Source organism: Sebastes fasciatus, chromosome 20 (assembly GCF_043250625.1).
Source record: "Sebastes fasciatus isolate fSebFas1 chromosome 20, fSebFas1.pri, whole genome shotgun sequence".
Lineage (NCBI taxonomy): Eukaryota > Metazoa > Chordata > Actinopteri > Perciformes > Sebastidae > Sebastes > Sebastes fasciatus.
Genome location: NC_133814.1, coordinates 990,001 through 1,009,731, shown reverse-complemented (window position 1 = coordinate 1,009,731; position 19,731 = coordinate 990,001). Strand labels below are relative to the sequence as shown.

The 19,731-nt window shown below is 45.5% G+C and overlaps 1 protein-coding gene across 1 annotated transcript in view; it reads right to left on the bottom strand.

Moving 5' to 3' along the window:
* The window catches only part of fasn (fatty acid synthase), a 58,755-nt gene that overhangs the window by 8,138 nt on the left and 30,886 nt on the right, over window positions 1–19,731 (bottom strand). The window contains 22 exon segments of the mRNA XM_074620449.1: window positions 737–961; window positions 1,112–1,303; window positions 1,534–1,928; window positions 3,389–3,480; window positions 6,280–6,431; window positions 7,070–7,189; window positions 7,192–7,270; window positions 7,468–7,691; window positions 9,696–9,818; window positions 9,942–10,061; window positions 10,936–11,114; window positions 11,543–11,693; window positions 11,893–12,096; window positions 13,326–13,480; window positions 13,837–13,952; window positions 14,141–14,305; window positions 14,467–14,868; window positions 15,402–15,718; window positions 17,674–17,877; window positions 18,320–18,499; window positions 18,636–18,821; window positions 19,633–19,713. Coding sequence (XP_074476550.1) covers window positions 737–961; window positions 1,112–1,303; window positions 1,534–1,928; window positions 3,389–3,480; window positions 6,280–6,431; window positions 7,070–7,189; window positions 7,192–7,270; window positions 7,468–7,691; window positions 9,696–9,818; window positions 9,942–10,061; window positions 10,936–11,114; window positions 11,543–11,693; window positions 11,893–12,096; window positions 13,326–13,480; window positions 13,837–13,952; window positions 14,141–14,305; window positions 14,467–14,868; window positions 15,402–15,718; window positions 17,674–17,877; window positions 18,320–18,499; window positions 18,636–18,821; window positions 19,633–19,713 — 4,062 coding nt within the window.

Below are 19,731 nucleotides of genomic sequence, written 5' to 3'. Positions count from 1 at the left end.
GAGGGAAGAGGAGAGAGAAGAGGAGAGGGAAGAGGAGAGAGAAGAGGAGAGAGAAGAGGAGAGAGAAGAGGAGAGGGAAGAGGAGAGAGAAGAGGAGAGGGAAGAGGAGAGAGGAGAGAGAAGAGCAGCTTCTGATGGTTCAGAGAGATTCCTGCTGAGACAACATGACCCTTTTTAACATGACTCTAACATCTGGAGGGAGATCAGTCCTCTGTTTAGTTGCTGGAACTGAAAAAGCAGTTTGAGTAAATGTTGTGGATGAATGTTTTATAATTTCCCGTCTCCCCTCGTTGATGATCCTGTTTGTCTCACTTCATTATGAGCTGTTAGAATAATTAGTTTAAACCTGCAGTATCTTATAAAGTAAACAAGCAGAACATAAACAACTTAATCAAAGTTGTGTTTTTGATAGTTGTAATATTGTAATAGTGGTACGAGTTTGTTTTTTTGTACTGTGCTTTAAGAGCTGGTTTAAAGACTAAAACCTTGTCTAGCATACTGCTAAATACATCACTTTAACCGTCACATACTGCATACTACTGAAGAATGCAGTGTACAGTATGTACTGTATGTACTACAGTATGTACTGTACTCAGTACCGCCACAACTGTATACTGCGTTCGTCAGTAGTATGTTTTGAATACAGCCTAAGTTCTGTTCCCTCGCTCCTCATCAGCGCAGTGATATACTGGTTGGTATGTTCTGTATGAGCCTAAAGGAGTGTGTTTGTTAATACCTTTGGTGCACTGCAGGCCGTAGCAAGGAATGCTGAGCTTGAAAGCGAGCGTCTTAAAGGCAGCGATGGAGCCCTCGATGGGATGGACCAGGAACAGCGGCCTCTCCTGGTTCTGAACCTTGTTGAGTGGCGTCACCGTGGGGCCACTGGGGTCGACTAGCAGCTGGGTCAGATCAGACTCCAACAAAGAGCGAACGGCATCCCTCTTAGCTGCAGCGTTAGAGTCTGGATGGTTGGAAGTAGCAAAGACAGAAAGCTCATTCTCTCTGCTGAGTGGCTCAGCAGGTTCTCCATTAAACAGCTGGATTTAGACTCATCTATACATCAGAAGCTCTACAAGTTTTTTTGCAGATTTAAGAGCCCTCTTCACAGTACCATTTGATCCGCCTGGCTTTCTATTGGACAGCTCTCGCAGCTTGTTGATGGTGACCTGGCGGATCTCCCTCATCGCCATGACGATGTCGTAGTCACGCTCCAGAGTCTGGCGAACCTCGACACCCATCAAGGAGTCCAGACCCAGGTCAGCCAGGGAGGCATCAGCATTCAGGCTGCTCACATCCCGCACGCCTGAGGGTGATAGGGTGAGAGGGTGACAGGGTGAAGGATGAGAGGGTGAAAGATGAGAGGGTGAGAGGGTGAAGGATGTGAGGGTTGAGGGTGAAGGATGAGAGGGTGACAGGGTGAAGGATGAGAGGGTGACAGGGTGAAGGATGAGAGGGTGAGAGGGTGAAGGATGAGCAGCCCTGCTTTTCCTAAAAGTTACATTCTTTTTTTTCTTTAAATAGCTCGGCTCTTACCAAGAATGTGAGCTACAGCGTCCACCAAGTCTCTCCGGCTTCCTGCCTCGCTCTTCACCGCCGTCCTCTCTGCCAGTACGAAGCTCGACATCACCGGCCGCTGCTGGCACAGGAAGAGGTCGAGCACCTCCAGACAAGATGCGATGCGCTGCGGTAGGGTGCCGCCGATCACCGCGTCGTTGCCGCCCATGGTCTCCAGGACCACGCCCACGTCGCCGATGGCGCCCCACTGGACCGCCAGTCCGGGTAAGCCGTCGTGGCGGCGCTTTTCACACACGCGCTCCATGGCCGAGTTGGCGTAACCGTAGTTACTCTGGCCGGCGTTGCCACGGCCGCAGCTGACGGAAGAGAAGGCCACGAAATGGCTGAGGTCTGGACACAACTTTCTGGTCATCCTGGAGAGAGAACGGAAGTGAGTGCATCAAGATCTAGAGAGAAGCAGATAGTTCTTAACTAACCCTCATCCTACCAACTGATCTAACACACCAGGACTACTGACTGAATCAACAACCAGCACAGGTAAATGTTGACTTATTTCTTAGTTATTAATTAATGTCATCTGAAGAAAAACAACAGATTATTATTATTTTAGGAAAGTTACAGTGAATTTGCATATTGTGTAAAGCCTGAGACACACCAGGAACGCCAGGAGCGCGTGGCGGCTGCGTTACCTGTTGTTTTTTATTTCGGCGTCAGTGTTAACAGGTTAGAGCAGCCACACTGCCCACGTGAGACGCACGTCACACGCGCGTCTCACAGCTGCAAGAGAGAGCTGCGTCTCTTCTAGAGAATAGAGGTCTCGCCTATTTTTGACGCGTGACGCGTGCGGTTCACAGCAACAACAGACAGTGAAGGTGATCTATTGACTGTATATTAACATCATATCAGCCACATTACTACAGTTTATATGTCTATCTGTAGAATATGTTACAGTGATTAGAAAAAATAAAGACTTATTTTTTTAAATCAACACTTCCTGCTTTCATTTCAAAATAAAAGCCCTCAAGCGTTTTTACTGTGGACAGAATTCCTTCATTTGTTAACACAAGGCTTTTATTCTGAAATATGAGCAGTCAGTGCTGTGGAACATGCAGTGACTTAGAGAGCTCCATGAATTGCTAAAGTATGGGATTTAAATCAACACTTCCTGCTTTCATTTCAAAATAAAAGCCCTCAAGCGTTTTTTCTGTGGACATAATTATGTGCCGGACAGTGTTCTAGAACATGCAGTGACTTGGAGAGCTCCATGAATGAATATAGTACGGAGTTTTAATTGTCGATTATCACTATTATTTACGGTTCTTAACATCTCCATCTAAAATAAATATAAATGATATTTATAATGAAATGAAATGGCCATTAAAAGGCAAACTCTATGTAGAAATAAAGAGCTGACAGCAGCAGCAGACACGCAGCTGAAATACAGCTGGTGTGAACACCCGACGCGTGAATCACGCAGCCACCACGCCACACAACCACCACGCGCTCCTGACGTTCGGTCTCCCCCCCTCCCCCCAATTTATCAATCCTATATTATTCTCTAATATTTTAACTTCACAGGCTGCTTTTAACTGGGGTTCCCTTGGACCCCAATACATTGGTCTTTTTAAAAAGCACTAATTCAAATAGAAACAGAAAACAATGATATGAAGTCATTAGGAACAAATTGAAAAATTGGAATGATAGATTATACAGTAAGCACCTGTGAGATATGACAAACAGTAAAACCTGTGGGGTCTGCAGGGACCCCGGTCAGTAGGATGAGGTTTAACTGAAACAGAAGGATTATTGAGTGTTTGTGTGTTTGTGTGTGTGTGTGTGTGTGTGTGTATGTGTGTGTGTGTGTGTGTCTTACTTGTCCAGGTTTACGGTGCCATTATATTTAGGCTTGTTAACATCGAGGAAGAGCTGAGGAGTCAGATTCTCCAACATGCCGTCTTTCAACACCTGACAATGACAAACCAAACATGAAGTTTAGATCACAGTGGAAGAAGTGAAGTGGAGAAGCAGTAACTCCAGAGAGGTCAGTCTAAACTGGGATAGCAGAGCTACCATAGAAACAATCACAGTCAGTGGTACCACATCAGTACCAGAACATACTAAGGAATCATTCTGTGAGGTGACATTCAAGCATGAATGTGAAAAGCAAACTGTAGACAGAAACAACTCTAGAATAAATATATAAGAGCAGACAAACAGAAACAAGAGTTTATTGCCGTGCTAGTGGCTCTGTGAGGATGTTCCTAGGGACGGTGGGGCTTTGAATGAATGAATGTCTGAACCTAATAGTAAAGTTGTCAAGACATCGAACTCTAAAGCCAGAAATCTCAGTTTGTCCCTCTGTGAGTCCCTCTGTGTGTCCACCGCATATCTCGAGAACCGTTCATCTGATCTACTTCCCACTTGGCGGGTGTATTGCTGGGGTGGGATGGACGTGCTGTGAATTTGGTGCAATTTGGACTAGGGATGTAAATATTTAACTGTTAATGGACATTAAGCATTTTAACCAATTAATGCTATCGGTTAAAACGGTTAACAGAAATGTTAATAATTAACTCAAAAGCTGAGCGGCTCAGAGGAGTGGCTCGTCACTTTGAGGAGAAAAGCTGGTCCACCTTAACAGCCCACCTTAAGAGGCGGAGCCGGAGTTGCAGGATGCAGGAAGTCGGCTCCGGTCTCCGGCTCGCTTGGTTGGAGTGGAGGAGTTGTAGTTTCATAGCATTTATTCACCAACAAATAAACTGCACACACACTGCTACACCTACGATCACAGCTAGAACGCCATCAACAACCTCACACTCACCACCAACACACACACACACAGTCTGTTGGACACTCACTAAAGTTACACCGGGCAGACAGACAGCTGACAACCTGCTAAACTAAACTAAATGTGCGGTGGAGACTTTTACTGGGAAAGTGGCTGCATGTCCGCGACACTACACGCAGCATCGTAGCTGCTAAGTTAACGCTCCCGGACGGTGAACTGGAGACAGTGAACGCAGCATCGTAGCTGCTAAGTTAACTCTCCCGGACGGTGAACTGGAGACTCCCATCAACCAATATCTGTTGTGCTCCTGCAGCTGGTACACCGCTGCATGAGAGGCACAAACCTTGTTGGTTAACGGTTAATAATCGGTTAACGAGGGACGGTTATCAGTTAAGAAAATTTTTTAAAATGAGCATCCCTAGTTTGGACATGCAACGCTTTCAATATTAATACATTTTGAAGTGGCAGCATGGGAGGAGCCTCAGGGCTCTGTAGACTGGGAGAAGCATGTCGTCTGCAGCGGGCAGACTGCACTCTCAACAGGGACGAGCCCTCGACAATGCTGCAGGCAGCAACACCGGGAGCCTACCGAGAGCCTACCGGGAGCCAAGCAATCGTTCAGCAGCTCATTGACCGCCGTTCGCTTTACAACTGAACTCTTCTTCACCTCCCTGGAGACAACACATGCAAAGAGACAACTAGAAGCAGAATCCAACCAGAGTGTATTTCACTGTTGTAACCCGCGACCTGCGTGAGTTTCCCTCCCCCCCCCCCGTCAGTAAGAATGTATTCCCCGGTGTAAGACTTGATACTATCTTATAACACTACACCACCAGCAGAATACCTCCACTACTTAAATCCATGCTCTTCTTTATGACAGCAGTGAATATGTCAAAGCAAGCGACTAATACGCCTCGTGTTATTTGGAAAATTGCCTCCGCTGCGTGTATTTCATCGGTGTTTCTGACCACGAGTAACAGCGACTTGGGTGTGTGACGCAACTATGCCATGGCAGGTGAGAAAATAAGTACAAAACAGGAAGCACACTATCCAGTGTGAAATTGTTTGTATGAGCGGTTCTAGAGAAAGCTGCAAGCAGCGACACCACAGCCCATTCTGAAACTGCACTAGTGATACTAAAGCCCCAAAATACCAGCTTCATGGTGGCAAGGTAAAGTGAGGGGATCACCAAAGTCAGTAGGCTTCATCAGGCTTCTCTGAAAGTATGCACAAATAATGGCAATCCATCCAATAGCTGCTGAGATATTTTAGTCAGACTGACCCACCCACTGACTGACAGACGGACATCGCCATCGAGCCATCTGTGTGAATATTGGATCTTAACAATACTTTTTGCAGTGCTAACACACTGATATTTATTTTCTAGACACCAGAGTTTTGGTCAGAGACGATAACGTTTCTCTCTGTGGAGCCCCGTCACTTCACAAGACACGGGAAACCTCTGTTGGTCTGGAGGAGCTGCAGCAGTTATTTCTGCACAAACGTCCACTGAACATTCACTAGATATTCTCAGAGCTAAACCAGCTCTTCTGCAGTGTGGAGTGTGCGCGTATGCACGTGAGAGGTGGAGCGAAAGAGTGAGAACGAGCGCGGTGTGTGAGTGAAGGCAGGCAGAGGAGCAGAGTACAGCAGAACGCGCATGAGACACCGACCCGGATTGATTTATACGTGTAAGAAGTTACAAACAGTCCCTTTAAACAAGGACAGCTCAGAGTGATCAATGTCCTCTTGCAGCAGGAAACACAACAGATCAATAAAGTTTAGCTACCAGCTAACCTTCAGAGTTTTCAGCACAATCACTGGTCCAATTTGCTATTAAAGTTGGACAGTTCTTAAGATGTCAAAATCAGTTTTTACATACAGTAAAGTTCATAGCCAGTATTTTCTACATCGCAACAGGAGTTGATGATTTGTGGTGGTGTGACCAGTAGAGTGAGCTGGTGATGAGCGGTTACCATGGCGAGGTGGAAGACACCACCCACTGGGCCCAGTGCGCGTGCTTCAGCGATGAGTCGCTCCGTTCCCTCTGGCGTGCTGACATCATTGGTCGACACCAGCACCTTCACATCTCCGCTCTGCCATTCACGCACCCGCTTCGCCTGGTAACCTAGCAACAATTACAAAGTAAAGCTGTAAATAAACTAACTACTAAGTTATTATACTAGTGTATAGCTTCAGGTTTGTATTGTTTACAGTACGACAGATTTAAAAAATGTGAATGTTTGTTCCTGCGGCAGCCCAATCAAACGTTTACAGGAAGTCATTACCGATTCTGTGACAAGCCACAAACACAGGGCAATGTCACTGGTTAACTTGAATTACCGCCACGCGGCTGTACGCCTCTGCCAACCAGTCAAGTGTCAGTTTACATCCATGTCTGGCCTAAATGTCATCCCTTCATCATGTTATCCTGTTAGACATTTGTGTGAAATTGTAATAATTACCATATAAGTTCTTGAGTTATGGACAAAAATGTGTTTTTGTGAGGTCACAGTGATTATTGTTATTCATTGTACTTATATTTGCTTTTGTAATAAATGTGTTATTAATGGCCGTTATGTGTCATGTGATTTGCCTTCGAGTGAAATGGGTTTTTTTTCTTCTAAAAATGACCATTATTTTGAAAAAATTACATACCCATTTAAAGGGGACATATCATGCTCATTTTCAGGTTCATACTTGTATTTTGGGTTTCAACTACAACATGTTTACAGGTTTCTGCAGATAAGTGTCATTGTGCCTCACCGGTCCGGATGCCTGATCTGGAGGTCAGCACCAGTTTGCGGGCTCCTCTCTCGGTCAGCCACTGAGCCAGCTCAAGACCGAAGCCCCCCAGTCCACCGGTGATGATGTAGGAGTGGGAGGGGGACAAAAGGTGCGACAGATAGCTGGAAAAGACAAAGGGGGAGCAGTTTGGACTGCTGGACCCCTCTCCTCGTGACATACCTGTGTGAAGACAAGAACCAGTCACAGGATTCATACTGGTGTACTGGAGGATTCTCCAGCCATAGTCACAAAGTCACAGAAACATCTAGGATTATTCACTTTTCATTTGACTAGGTTTCTATTCATTTTTTAACAAGCACTTGAGTTGTGAAGTCTTTCGGGTTGGTCCATTCTGTCTCCTCACACTGAAAACTGACCTGCAGGAGGACCTTGCCAATGTGCTTGCCCTGAGCCATGTATCTGAATGCTTTCTCCACTTGGTCCCTCTCAAATACTGTGGTCTTCAGAGGCTGAACTACACCTCCCAGAATGCCTTCCTTCAGCAGCTGGGACACGTCCTCCCACTCCTGGTTGCCCTCTTCAAAGAGAGCGTCCAGCAGGATGCCATGGAACGCCACGTTCTTCAGGAACAGAGCCATGCCTGCAGAGATCACAGCGACATGAAGCTGAAGATGAGCCGAGATGAATATGACACATTGTGTTTGCTTTGTGTGTTTTTACGTGGATGTGTGCAGAGCTTCAACAGAGAAGATAATATATCCTCAGGAATTACACTGAATCTTAAAAGGGACTGTTTGTAAGAATCAGAAATTGCTTGTTAACAGCGACACCTGTGGCCGTTAAGTCAACTAAAGTCAGCGTCCTGTTGCTCGCACTTGTGCTCGCTCTACATAGACATGAAGGAGCATCACTCAACACAGTGAGGAGACACACGTCAGCTAAAAGCACAATATCACTCTATATTTCAGCTGCTTGGCAGTAATGTTAGCTGACCAGACGAAGGTCTCTCCATGAATCAATGCTGATCCTAGTGTTGGCTTTTCCTGCCTCAGCCTCCCGACCGCGGCCGGAGGGAACAGGGGAGACAACGGAGTTTTGGTCGGAGACGATAACGTTTCTCTCTGCGGCGCTCCGTCACTTCACAAGACACGGGAAACCTCTGTTGGTCTGGAGGAGCTGCAGCAGTTATTTCTGCACAAACGTCCACTGAACATTCACTAGATATTCTCAGAGCTGAACTAACTCTTCTGCAGTGTGGAGTGTGAAAGTGGAGCGAAAGAGTGAGAATGAGCGCGGTGTGTGAGTGAAGGCAGGCAGGCAGAGGAGCAGAGTACAGCAGAGACTCCGGTCCTGGAGACCAAAGCTACGGTCTCCCCCGTGTCCTCCGACCGCGGCCAACACTGTTGAACAGACGGGCTTCACTAGATACAACCAAGAGGTTTTGGTGATTCCGTTGGAGTCTTGTCTGAACAGTGTAGCCACACGCGCATGGGACACCGACCCGGATTGATTTATACATGTAAGAAACAGTTACAAACAGTCCCTTTAAAGTTGCGACTGATAACATTGATAACATTCAGCCTCTAGATGCCGCATTCTCCCTCCCCCGGTCTGTTGCATTTACTTCACAACAAGTCGTTGCCAGGCACTTACCGTCAATCTCAGCCATTTATCCCTTTTTTCCACACTAACTGCCGACACAGATACACCACGTGATACCAACAGCGTTTTACTATTGGCTCTCAGGCCTTGTTAGAAGTGGGAACCAAATGTCAGATATCTTCCACAGAGATAAACAAAACAATCATTGTGGACCCGCCAACTTTTTTAAAGTGATTAATTCACAATCATAATCAGTTTTTTTTTTAGGAAAAGCCATACTTTTGTTCAGCACCTTTCTAAAGGCTCTGTGGATAGATTAGTGCTTTTTAAATATTTGTCTACATAAAATGTTTTTAAAGCAGCAGTAGGTGAGATTGGAGCAACTATGATTAAAAAAGGTTATTTTTATAAAACGGTTGCTATATCCTGACAGTAGTGCATGAGACAGGTAACCTGAAAAAAATCATGTTCTTCTGTGTCCTCCGGTGCTCCTAACGGCATATGCAGGATTTCACAGACCGGAGGAAAACAACCAATCAGAGCTGATCTGGAGTCTGCCGTCTCTGAGCAGCTGTCAATCACTCGCGAACTCCAACCAAACGGTCAAACTAGGCAGCGCTGATCAAATATGAATCAATATTTTGTTACTGTAATGCCCATTTCTCTAAGATGTTCTCAGAATCATCTTGTAGTGTACTGTTTAGCTGTAATGAGAACGTTTATGACCCGGCAGCCATGTTGAGATCAGTTGAGGAAATACCAAGCACCGCCCACCAGCCGGAGCACAGCCAATAGGAACGCTCTCTCTCTGAAATTATCTGTGATTGGTCAAAGTCTCCCGTCACGGGCTAGATATTCTAAAGCCTGAAAACAGAGCCATGAGGAGGAGCAGAAGTCTAGTTTTCTCTCAGAACACTTGAATTACAATATGCTGAAAGGTTATTATGGGATTTCTACCCAATGATGCCAAAAACATTCTGCCTACTGCTGCTTTAAAGGAGACACTTGCACTGTTACTAAATGCCTGAGGCTTCCTACTGACCCAGCGGGGAGTTGTTGGACAGGTCGTATTTGCCGATCTCTAGAAATCGTCCATGTCTGGCGAGGCAGCGAATACTAGCCTGCAGCTTCTCCTCAGCCAGAGAGTTCAGCACCACATCCACACCTGAAACACACAAACACACACACAGTGTAATTGAGTGGCTGCTTCTTATTTTAGAAATCCTAGAAGAGAATATGTTGAATATTGTGTGAAGCATGGTGTGTGGAACAGAAAGAGGTGTGTGACCTTTGCCCTGTGTGTGGAGCAGGATGTGCTGTTCAAAAGAGACGTCTCTGGAGTTAGCGAAGGACTCTGCTGAGAGTTGAGGGAACCTCTCCTGCAGGTAGGCCCTCTTCTCCGCTGAACCTGGTCATACCACACAGTACAAATAGGACTCAGTAACTCATAAGTGTTAGATACCACATCATAATTATACCAAAGATGTCATAATTACGGCAAGATGAGATCATACTTATCAGAAAAAAACATTTCCAGTGGCAGAAACAGACTTTTACTGTATATAAAAGAAATGAGCTACCACAGTGACTGAGAAATGATGTCACTATGACGGCGTGTAATGGGTCAGGGTTAGGGTTAGGGCAGGGGTCAGCGACCTGCGGCTCTGGAGCCATTTATGGCTCTTTAGCCCCTCTCCAGTGGCTCCCTGTGGATTTCTAAAAATGGAAATGAATAACTGTTTTTATGTTTACATTTTCATTGTTATTTATTATTGTTGTAGGTCTATGGTACGACGGCACGACGGAGTATTAGGGCCACATTGAGGAAAAAAAATAAATCTGAGATTTCGAGAATAAAGTCATAATATTACCAGAATATTATAAAGTTGTAATTTTCCGTGTTATTTTCTTTATTATTTATTATTATTATATTCTCATAATATTATGACTTTACTCTTAAAGTGCTTTGAGTGGTCGGAAGACTAGACTAGAAAAGCGCTATATAAATGCAAGTCCATTTACCATTTACCATTCTGTAAATCTCAGATGTTCTTTCCCTCAATGTGGTCCTAATACTCTGTAGTACATTGTCTCTTTGGCCCTCACTGCATTAGACTTATATACTATATGCTTAGACTATAAACTGTGTTACCTTCATCACAATGATCAAATGTTTTGCGGCTCCAGACAGATTTTTATTTATTTTTTGCCTAAAATGTCTCTTTTGATAGTAAAGGTTGCTGACCCCTGGGTTAGGCTAACCCTGACTGTTCGATACTCACCGACTGTAGTGAAGACTTTACAGTTCTTGCTCAGTGCTATGGCGATGGCAGCCTGGCCGACACCCCCCGACCCTGAGTGGATGAGAACAGTCTCTCTGGGCCGGAGCCTGCCGCGCACCACCAGAGAATAGTAGGCAGTGGCGTAGACCACCGGCACCGAGGCTGCCTGCTCCAGTGTCCTGTACACACACACACACACACACACACACACACACACACACGCACAAACGCAATATCAATATTAGGCAGCTGGTCATCATGTTATGGCTGATCGGTGTATATACAGTTCTGGTTACAGACTCTCTCTTCACTTTCATAAACACTTGACTGTAATTCATTTGCCAAAAAAAAGAGACAAAACACACAAACACAGTCAAAGATTAATTTGACTGATAGCGTTATTATTATTACTATTTTGAATTTTTCTATAGATATTGTATCATGAATTCTTTCAGCCACAATAATAGTGTAGTAAAAATCTGATACCGTGACGGCCCCAGTCTGAAGCTTTAAAACACAAATACATCACAAAGATAGATCACACACACACACACACACACACACACACACACACACGCACACACACAGATACAGAAATGTGACTGACCAGCTGGAGGGAACATCCCAGAGGAAGCGTTTGTCAGCGTCCACGCTTGTCGCCAGGCCTTTGGCAGGCAGCAGCCCCATCACACGCTTACCGATGGCGTCGTGACCAGAAAACTCCATACCCAACATGCACTGCTGCAGAGCTAGGTCACCTACATCACGTATGTTGGACAGGAGAAGTAAGTTGTTTATTTGTGGGCGCTTGATGTACAGTTGGACCTGTTGTTATTTCACATTTTGTGTAGTTTCCTACAACAATAGTAGCCTACAACATGCGGTGGCTTACTACTGTTATAAGACCAAAGATCCAAGTGTTAGATTTCTGTTGTGTGTCTTCTACACGCTCTCTACCTGGAATAGCGTCCGGTGGCAGTTTGCCGGTGGCCAGCATTATATCTCTGAAGTTGAGCGAACTGTAGTAGACGCGACACAGTTGCACGTTGGGGTCGCTGGTCACAAAGTGGCGGAGCGGGGAGGCGATCCAGCGGAGAGAGGAGAGGTCACCTCGAGTCAACACGTTGACGTAGGCCTGCTCGGTCAATTCTTCATTGAGATCTGACAACCACAAGACATAGACAAAGACATGGGCACGTCAACGCATTCAACTCCCTTCTGTCATATCAAATATCTATGGTTGAAGTTACAAACATGTTCCACTTTCTAAAATCATTTTAAACAATCGAGTTAATTCAATGTGATGTCAAAGATCACAACTTCTAACAGGCAAAGTACATCCATGTATCTTTGGCCCTGTTCAGACCTGGTATTAACATGCGTCCTCAGTGATCCGATCACAAGTGGACAGCTTTGAGTACAGGTGTGAACACACAAGACGCATTGAAGACGCATTGAGATCGGATCTTTCAGACCACATTCAGAGGTGGTCTGGGCCACATATGGTCACATTCTTTTAGCAGTGTGTAGTGAATGCGTCCTGGGCCACATTAAGGACCACCTACTCTACTGATGTCCAGCTGGGATCCGCGGAATCACCGCGCCCCTCAGGTGAATAAACAGGCAGACACGGGCGCTTGTTACCATGGAAACGGCCTCTGTGCTCTACTGTATCCTGTCAGTACAACTGTAATTTATTCAAATATATCTTGTTTATAGGCTACATATCTACAGACTATCAGACTAGGCACGCAAAGAGCATTATTATCATACTGTCGGAGATGTGTCGTTGTTTTTGGTCGGCTGCTTTGCGCGGAGCTGACACCCGACCGCCCGCCTTTTCTCTGTCCTCCCCGGCTCTCTGGAGTGCTGTACCCCGCTGTTATCTGGCAAAAGCAGCGGTGCTGGCACTGGTGGCGCAGAGGTCCCCGGGGACCGCCGGTACAATTACCTTATATTTTAATGTTTATACATATCCGTGAATTCTGGTACATTTACCAGAATTCACGGATATGTAGGATATTACTACTGACACTCATGTAATATTACGTCACAACGTCTGCTGTAGTAGCCGTGTGTTTACTACGTGTTTATTTGCAGATAGAGCGGGGAAGTGAGATCTGATCACAAGTGGTCACTGGAGACGCATTCTAATACCAGGTGTGAACAGACGTACTTAGAGCTGTCCACTTGTGATCCGATCACTGAGGACACATGTTAATACCAGGTCTGATAAGGGCCTGAGTCCACAAGAAGAAGAAAGTCTATTATCCTACGCATTTATTTTAGTCCAAGCCCAATCAATGAACTAACATATGATGGTTGTGTGGTGCACAAATGGGTCAGAACCACTGGAATCCCAATAAGTGACAATATTGATATGTTGGTACCTCGAGTGATGAGCTGGTGCCTGAAGACGCCCCAGTGTCCGTGTCTGAACACATTCATCACCAGATCCCCCTCCAGCACTGACTGCATGGACTCGTGGGCCGGCTGCAGGATCGGTGCTGCTGAACACTCGTCCAGATTGGACACAAACGCACAGCTGGTAACATAAAGGAGGGGAACACAGTAGAAAACATCACAGTGACCCGATACATGATGAATAAGTGAAACAATACCAACGTACAACAAGCTCACACACAAAGAATGATGGGATGTCTGACATGTTACAATACACAAGTATACTCAGTATTTACTGCTGCAGCGCCACTAACTGAATGAACTGCTCATTGTGACAGGCACACACATAGAATCAATACAAATATATATATATATATATACATTATTATATTCTATTTCAGCTAAGTATTGGATGTTGTGTGTCTGTAGATATGAACAGTATATTGCATGTGTGGTTAACTTGTTATTGTGATTAATGTGGTAGAAGATGTGTCCTACCGTATTCGGTCGCCACCTGGCTCCTGCCGTAGACAGTTGACCATTCCCACAATGCCACAGTGGGCATTAGAGGCAGTCAGCCACACTGGACAGTCTGAGGAATCTGCCAATATCACCTGCAGCACAGAACCACACAGAACCACACAGTTAGGACTAAAGTCACGTTAGTAACTGATGACTGAAGTCACACGTAGACTGTATTCTGACCCACGGATGGTTTCCATGTGTTCCTATAATACAATCTGCTGTCATTCTGACTTGATAAATGAAAATGGTATTTCAGGACTCTGGATATGGAACCCACCTTGAGTGTTTCCACCCACTGGTAGTCGGTGCTGTCCACAGGTAGGAAAACGGGCCGCTTGGCTGGAGACCGACAACGACACAGAAAAAGGGCCGAGCCGTAGAAAGACGTCCTGACAGCCACCAGGCTGAGGGAGGCCTCAGAGAACACCTTCTCCCACTCAGCCTGGGGAGAAGAACCACATCACATCAGCACAACATCACCTCCCACTCAGCATGTGACTGATGAGCTTCAGGGGTGTTAAAACCACACAGACAGACACAATGATGCTTCTGGTTAGAAGGCTAAAAAGAAGCTATCGATCCTGAAGCTCCGTCTCCACTGACCTGTGTGAGCAGTCCTTGCTGGCTGTCGCTCTGAGCGCTGCTAGAGAGGAAGGCGATGGTTTCCCCCAGAGTCTCTCCCTTCAGCAGGGTGTGGAGGAGAACAAACCCCTCTTGTTTGGCTCCAGAAGCCAGGTTTGCCACCAGCAGTCCAGGGTCCGTCCTCAGAGGGCCCCAGGCGTGGTTGCACACCACGAGGTCTGCCTGTCCTACTGCGCCTCCAGGAGCTGGGCCCGTCAGGGGGTCCCACTGAGCTGAGGAAACCGCCAGCTCCTCTAGGGTGGCCTGGTGGGGGGTCAGAAGGTCCAGGTTGGTCGCCGTGGCAGTGTAGTCCACACGCATCATCGGCTGGATGTTGAGGAGGGCTACCATGCGAGAGAAGAGCTGACCATCGTTGGAGAGAGCCTGGTAGGGGTCAGAGAGGAAGACTGTATAGAATAATGTGCCTCGTTTCTTCTCTTGGACTATCATCTAGTATTCAGTAACGTAACGTAACGTAACGTAACGTAAATTCATGAGCCTGGTTGATAGCTCAGTGCTTTTGCCCTTTTTTGTAATATATATATATATATATATTTCTTTTTTTTTTCCTCTTATAACAAAATAAAATAAAATGAAATATGGATAAAACTAAATGAAAAAAAAACACAAAAAAAACGGATAAAATAAATAAATGAAAAATAAATAGATAGATAAAAAAATAAAGAAATAAAAATAAAGAAAACTTTAAAAAGCCAACATAACTGGGCAAAGATCAATATGATGTGGCTGTGCACAGTGTGTGTGCGCTCGAGAGGGGTGGGGGTGGCTGGCTGTCAGTCAGGGTGCAGATCAAATTAAGGCAAGATTAAAAAAGAATACGATCAAATAAAGTAAAATAAATAGAGATAGATAGATAGATAGAAGTAAAAGAATGATGGATAAGTATTCAGCGTTACCTCCAGGACTTTGATCTTGCCGGGCGTGCTGTTCTCCATGGTGGTGTCCAGGCAGTGTCTGAGGGCCGGGTTGTCCAGCAGGCCCCGCAGCAGGCCGTCCTGCAGCAGACACGTCCTCTCCTTCTCCACAGTCTGCTGCAGCTCAGATCGAAGGTTCCCGTTGAGCTCCAGGCCGCAGAGCAGGGCCAGCAGCCGCACCAGGCCGGGCTCAGAGGGCTCGGGGCTGGGAAGAGGGCCGTCTGACTCTCCTTGCAGTCCGGGGATGGAGAGCTTGACACCGTGAGGGGCCAACTTTCGCTGCAGTCTGTGGATTAAACCTGGATGGAGACAGTGGGACGAAGACTTAGAAGGACATGTGGAGGCAGATGATACTAAAAAGAAGTTTTCAATGAATGAACAGAAATAACAGGTGAATGTTTTCATGTCTTTTAGTGCTTTACAGAAAAGAAACATTGCAATAAGACTGTATGTCCTAGTAATGACATAATAACCCCTGTTTTTCTGTAGACATCAATATTAAAGAAGGGATATGATCAAGAAAACTACTTTTTGACTCTTATTGTCAATGCTATATTGGCACCTAGCTCTCTAGCTAAGCCTATATTAGACTAACACAATCTATAGACTGTTGAGAGCGCCAGCTTACAGCAACCCTGGTTGGATTTATACAACTGCTCAAGACGCTCTCATAGAAGCGCTCCACCGGCACACAGACACTGAGCTGAACTAACCCTAACCCAGCAACAACACCCGTAGTCACAGTCAGCCTGCTGCAGGTAGCTCTGCTCAGCATGCTGCTCCCGTTGCCACACCAGACTACAGCATGGTCCGGCGTGTTCAACACACTTCACACGTCGTGCCAGCCCTTCATTGAGGAGACAAAGCCCAGAATAAACTTGCGGCTCGCCAACAGCTGCCCCTCGTTGCCCAATCACTGTTTGCGCAATGAATTACAGGCCCAGTAACACCAAATGCCCCCGAAAACGTAAGTTTCACTTGGCTACACTATTATCAGTATTTTTGCTTCAATAGATTCTTCAGCACTATAGTTCTGAAGGCCCAGACCCTTTTGAGACACCTAAAGATGAAGAACACCAAAAATCAACTCCTTTGGTGTGTGTAGATCTATCCTGTGTACTGTCTACTTGTCCTATATTGAGAACCTGTTAACTTTTTCATTCATCTGCTGGTTTAATGGTTTGTCTATGAAGGACAGGAATTGCCTAAACAATATGGTGAAAGTCTGCTCCAAAATCATTGGAGCCCAGCAGAGCGACTTAAACTCTCTCTGGGAGAAACGTGTTCTCTAGAAGGCCAAAAGTAGTTTTTAAATCACGGCCACATCCTGTCCAGTGAGTTAACACTAACGCCTTCAGGACGGCGCTATCTGCCACCTCCCTGAAAGACAAACCGCTACTCCAAGTCGTTCATTCCTTCCGCCATTAAACTGCTGAACGCAGAGTATCTATCTTGAATGAACGAAAAAATTTGATTTACTTTGAATGTCAAGTTATTTTGCACTAACCATATAATGGTTGTCCGTGTTTGCAGATAGGTACATTCGTGGAATGTAATTTGAAATATGCAATACTCTTGGCACTTTATTCTATTTGTTCCTTTATTCTTTTATCTTGTCTTGTTTTTGTTCTTGTATTTATTGTTTTTATTTTAAATATTTTCTTATTCTTGTACTTTTATTGATCTTGCACCTCCCCATATGCCACCTACTGTGTTCCCTCTGTCATTGATGACTGTGCAGTATGAATGTGTATACTGTACGTCCCAGTGGACTGTAGAAACTGAATTGCCCTTCGGGGAAAAATAAAGCTATTTGTATCTGTGTCTGTGTCTGTATCTGTATCTGTGTCTGTATCTGTATCTGTGTCTGTGTCTGTGTCTGTATCTGTGTCTGTATCTGTACCTGTGTCTGTACCTGTACCTGTACCTGTACCTGTACCTGTGTCTGTGTCTGTGTCTGTACCAACACTAATGACTGCTTTGTTTCTCCCCCCCCACAAAAGTTGACGATGCTGAAAACCCTGCAGACTCCAGGTGCCGATGATCAGAGCAAAGTCATGCAGAAGCGTTCCTAGTCTTTATTTAGGTATTGGGAGCCCCCTGGTGTCTGTGGGAGTTATACGTTTGCTAATGCCATGGGCTGGTTGTGGCTTTGTAAGATAAATGATGCCAGCAAGGACTATTTTTTTCTTCAAATATGATCCATATAGCGGTCGAGTAAAGTCATGGAAAGTGACGGGTTCATCTGTCGTACCTTTACAGAGCATCAGCTGCTCTGCTAGTTTCCCATTGGCTGTCAGGCACTCTGTGTCCACATAGGGAACAAACACAAACTCCTCCAGGGTGGGGGGGCTCTGCTGCTGCTGTCGGCGGGGGGCCACGGTGGCGTGCAGGCCGCAGATCTGGACTCCACCGGCGACAATGTTGTCGAGGCAGCGGCTTACGTGGACGTCCGTGGCTACGGGAAGAAGAGAGACAAGTTCAATGTGGAATTACGCCCCTTCAGAAGGTCAGCAGGTCTCTGATCAGATGAAACATTAAAAGGGACACATTCATATTTTGAAGTTATTTTTGGTTGTCATGAAAACGTCTGTGAGATGGTCCATCTCGGGAACGGAAATGCAAATCAACGCAGCATAGTTTGACTCAGCGCTAATGGAAGTAAAACAGTAACCGTCACTGTGCTATCATTAGTGTGATGGTGACACCCAGGCAGCATATGTACATATATCAAATCTATTTATAAAACATCATCACCATGCGTCTCCACTAAAACTGAACCATTGATCATGTAGAGCGTCACCCAGCCACATACTGCTGACGCTGGATCAGCTGGACTAGACAGCATGAGAAACAGGAAAGCATGTCTGGTTAGATTCATGTGCAGCACATACACACACCTTGCTTTCCATCAGTGTACTCGCAGACCTTCTCCAGATGGACGGTTGGATCGACACACACCGAGCGGATCCTGGTTGGCAGACGCAGACTACGCCCCGACAGCCCCACCACGATCATCTGCAGCATGGTGTCCAGAAAGGTTATCCAGTTTCCTGTCCACTGCAGTTTCCCGCTGTCTCCTGGAAAACAGCCAATCACATGACCAGTAGCCAATCAGCAACAAGAGCATTACTCTGAGCCATGTAGTGAAAACTGTTCATACAGTACAGCGGTAGCCCGCTGTCTTTCTCACACACACACACACACCACTGTTACCTGCATTGTTGGACTCCAAGATGCCTTGGAAGGTCTTTCCATAGTCGTAGCCACGCAGCCGCAGCTCTTTGTAGATATCATGTGAAGTAAGCTTCATTTTGGGGTCACCGTCAACGCTGGCAGCTTGCTGACTTATCTGATTACGGAATGAATCGAGGGCCGCGTCCTCCAGAATGCTCACCTTACCTGAAAATCACATGTGGAATAAGATCAGAAGGCAGAGAGTCGTTTTCACATGTTCACTGATGTAATGGGGCTCTGGACTAACTAGCGGCCTTACACTTTGCCAGGGTGGAAACATGAGTCACTGCAGCTTATATACTACAGCTGATGCTGAGGGAGTCTACAGTTATAGCGGGACACTCTACTGGGCTCACTATCATTCATTGGAACTGCTGGATGCTGCTTATTTGGCTGCATAAACCTGGTTACTGATGTTCCATGGAAACATCATAACGTGATCCACACCAAGACAAGACTCATACCTGTAACCGGCATACCAATACTACGTACATGCTTCAGTCATTTTAATGCAGGCCTAAAGAATGCACTGTGTATTAAGTAGAAGCAATATTCAAAAATGCAATTCAAATAAAGACACGATCATAAAACATGGTCTTCCAACAGTGATAGTCAGACACTAACACCTGCACCTCAGTACAGAAAAGACAGATCTAGTCTGACATGTTGAGGCGTTAAACACAATCATGAACTGATCATCAGAAACCTGGATAATCATCTTCTGTTCCATATCATGTCCAACATATGAGACAGAGACTCTGGTGATGTAATGGTCCTATATGATGTTGATGACATGACACAGACCAGAAGTGATGTTCAATTTAAAATTATTATTATCATTATACCATTCTAATACTTGTTAAATATTTTAATAAAAAGATGTGGATGTCTGACCCGTCTACATGAACAACAACTAAAATATTATAATAAAAAGATATGGATATCTGACCCGTCTACATGAACAAAAACTACGTACCACTGACAGCCAGATTTCCATTCTCTGAAACCTCAAACCTGCTGGTGGCAGGCATGAGATGCACCTTCAACTGGACCGAGCCTGAGAGGAGGGAGACAG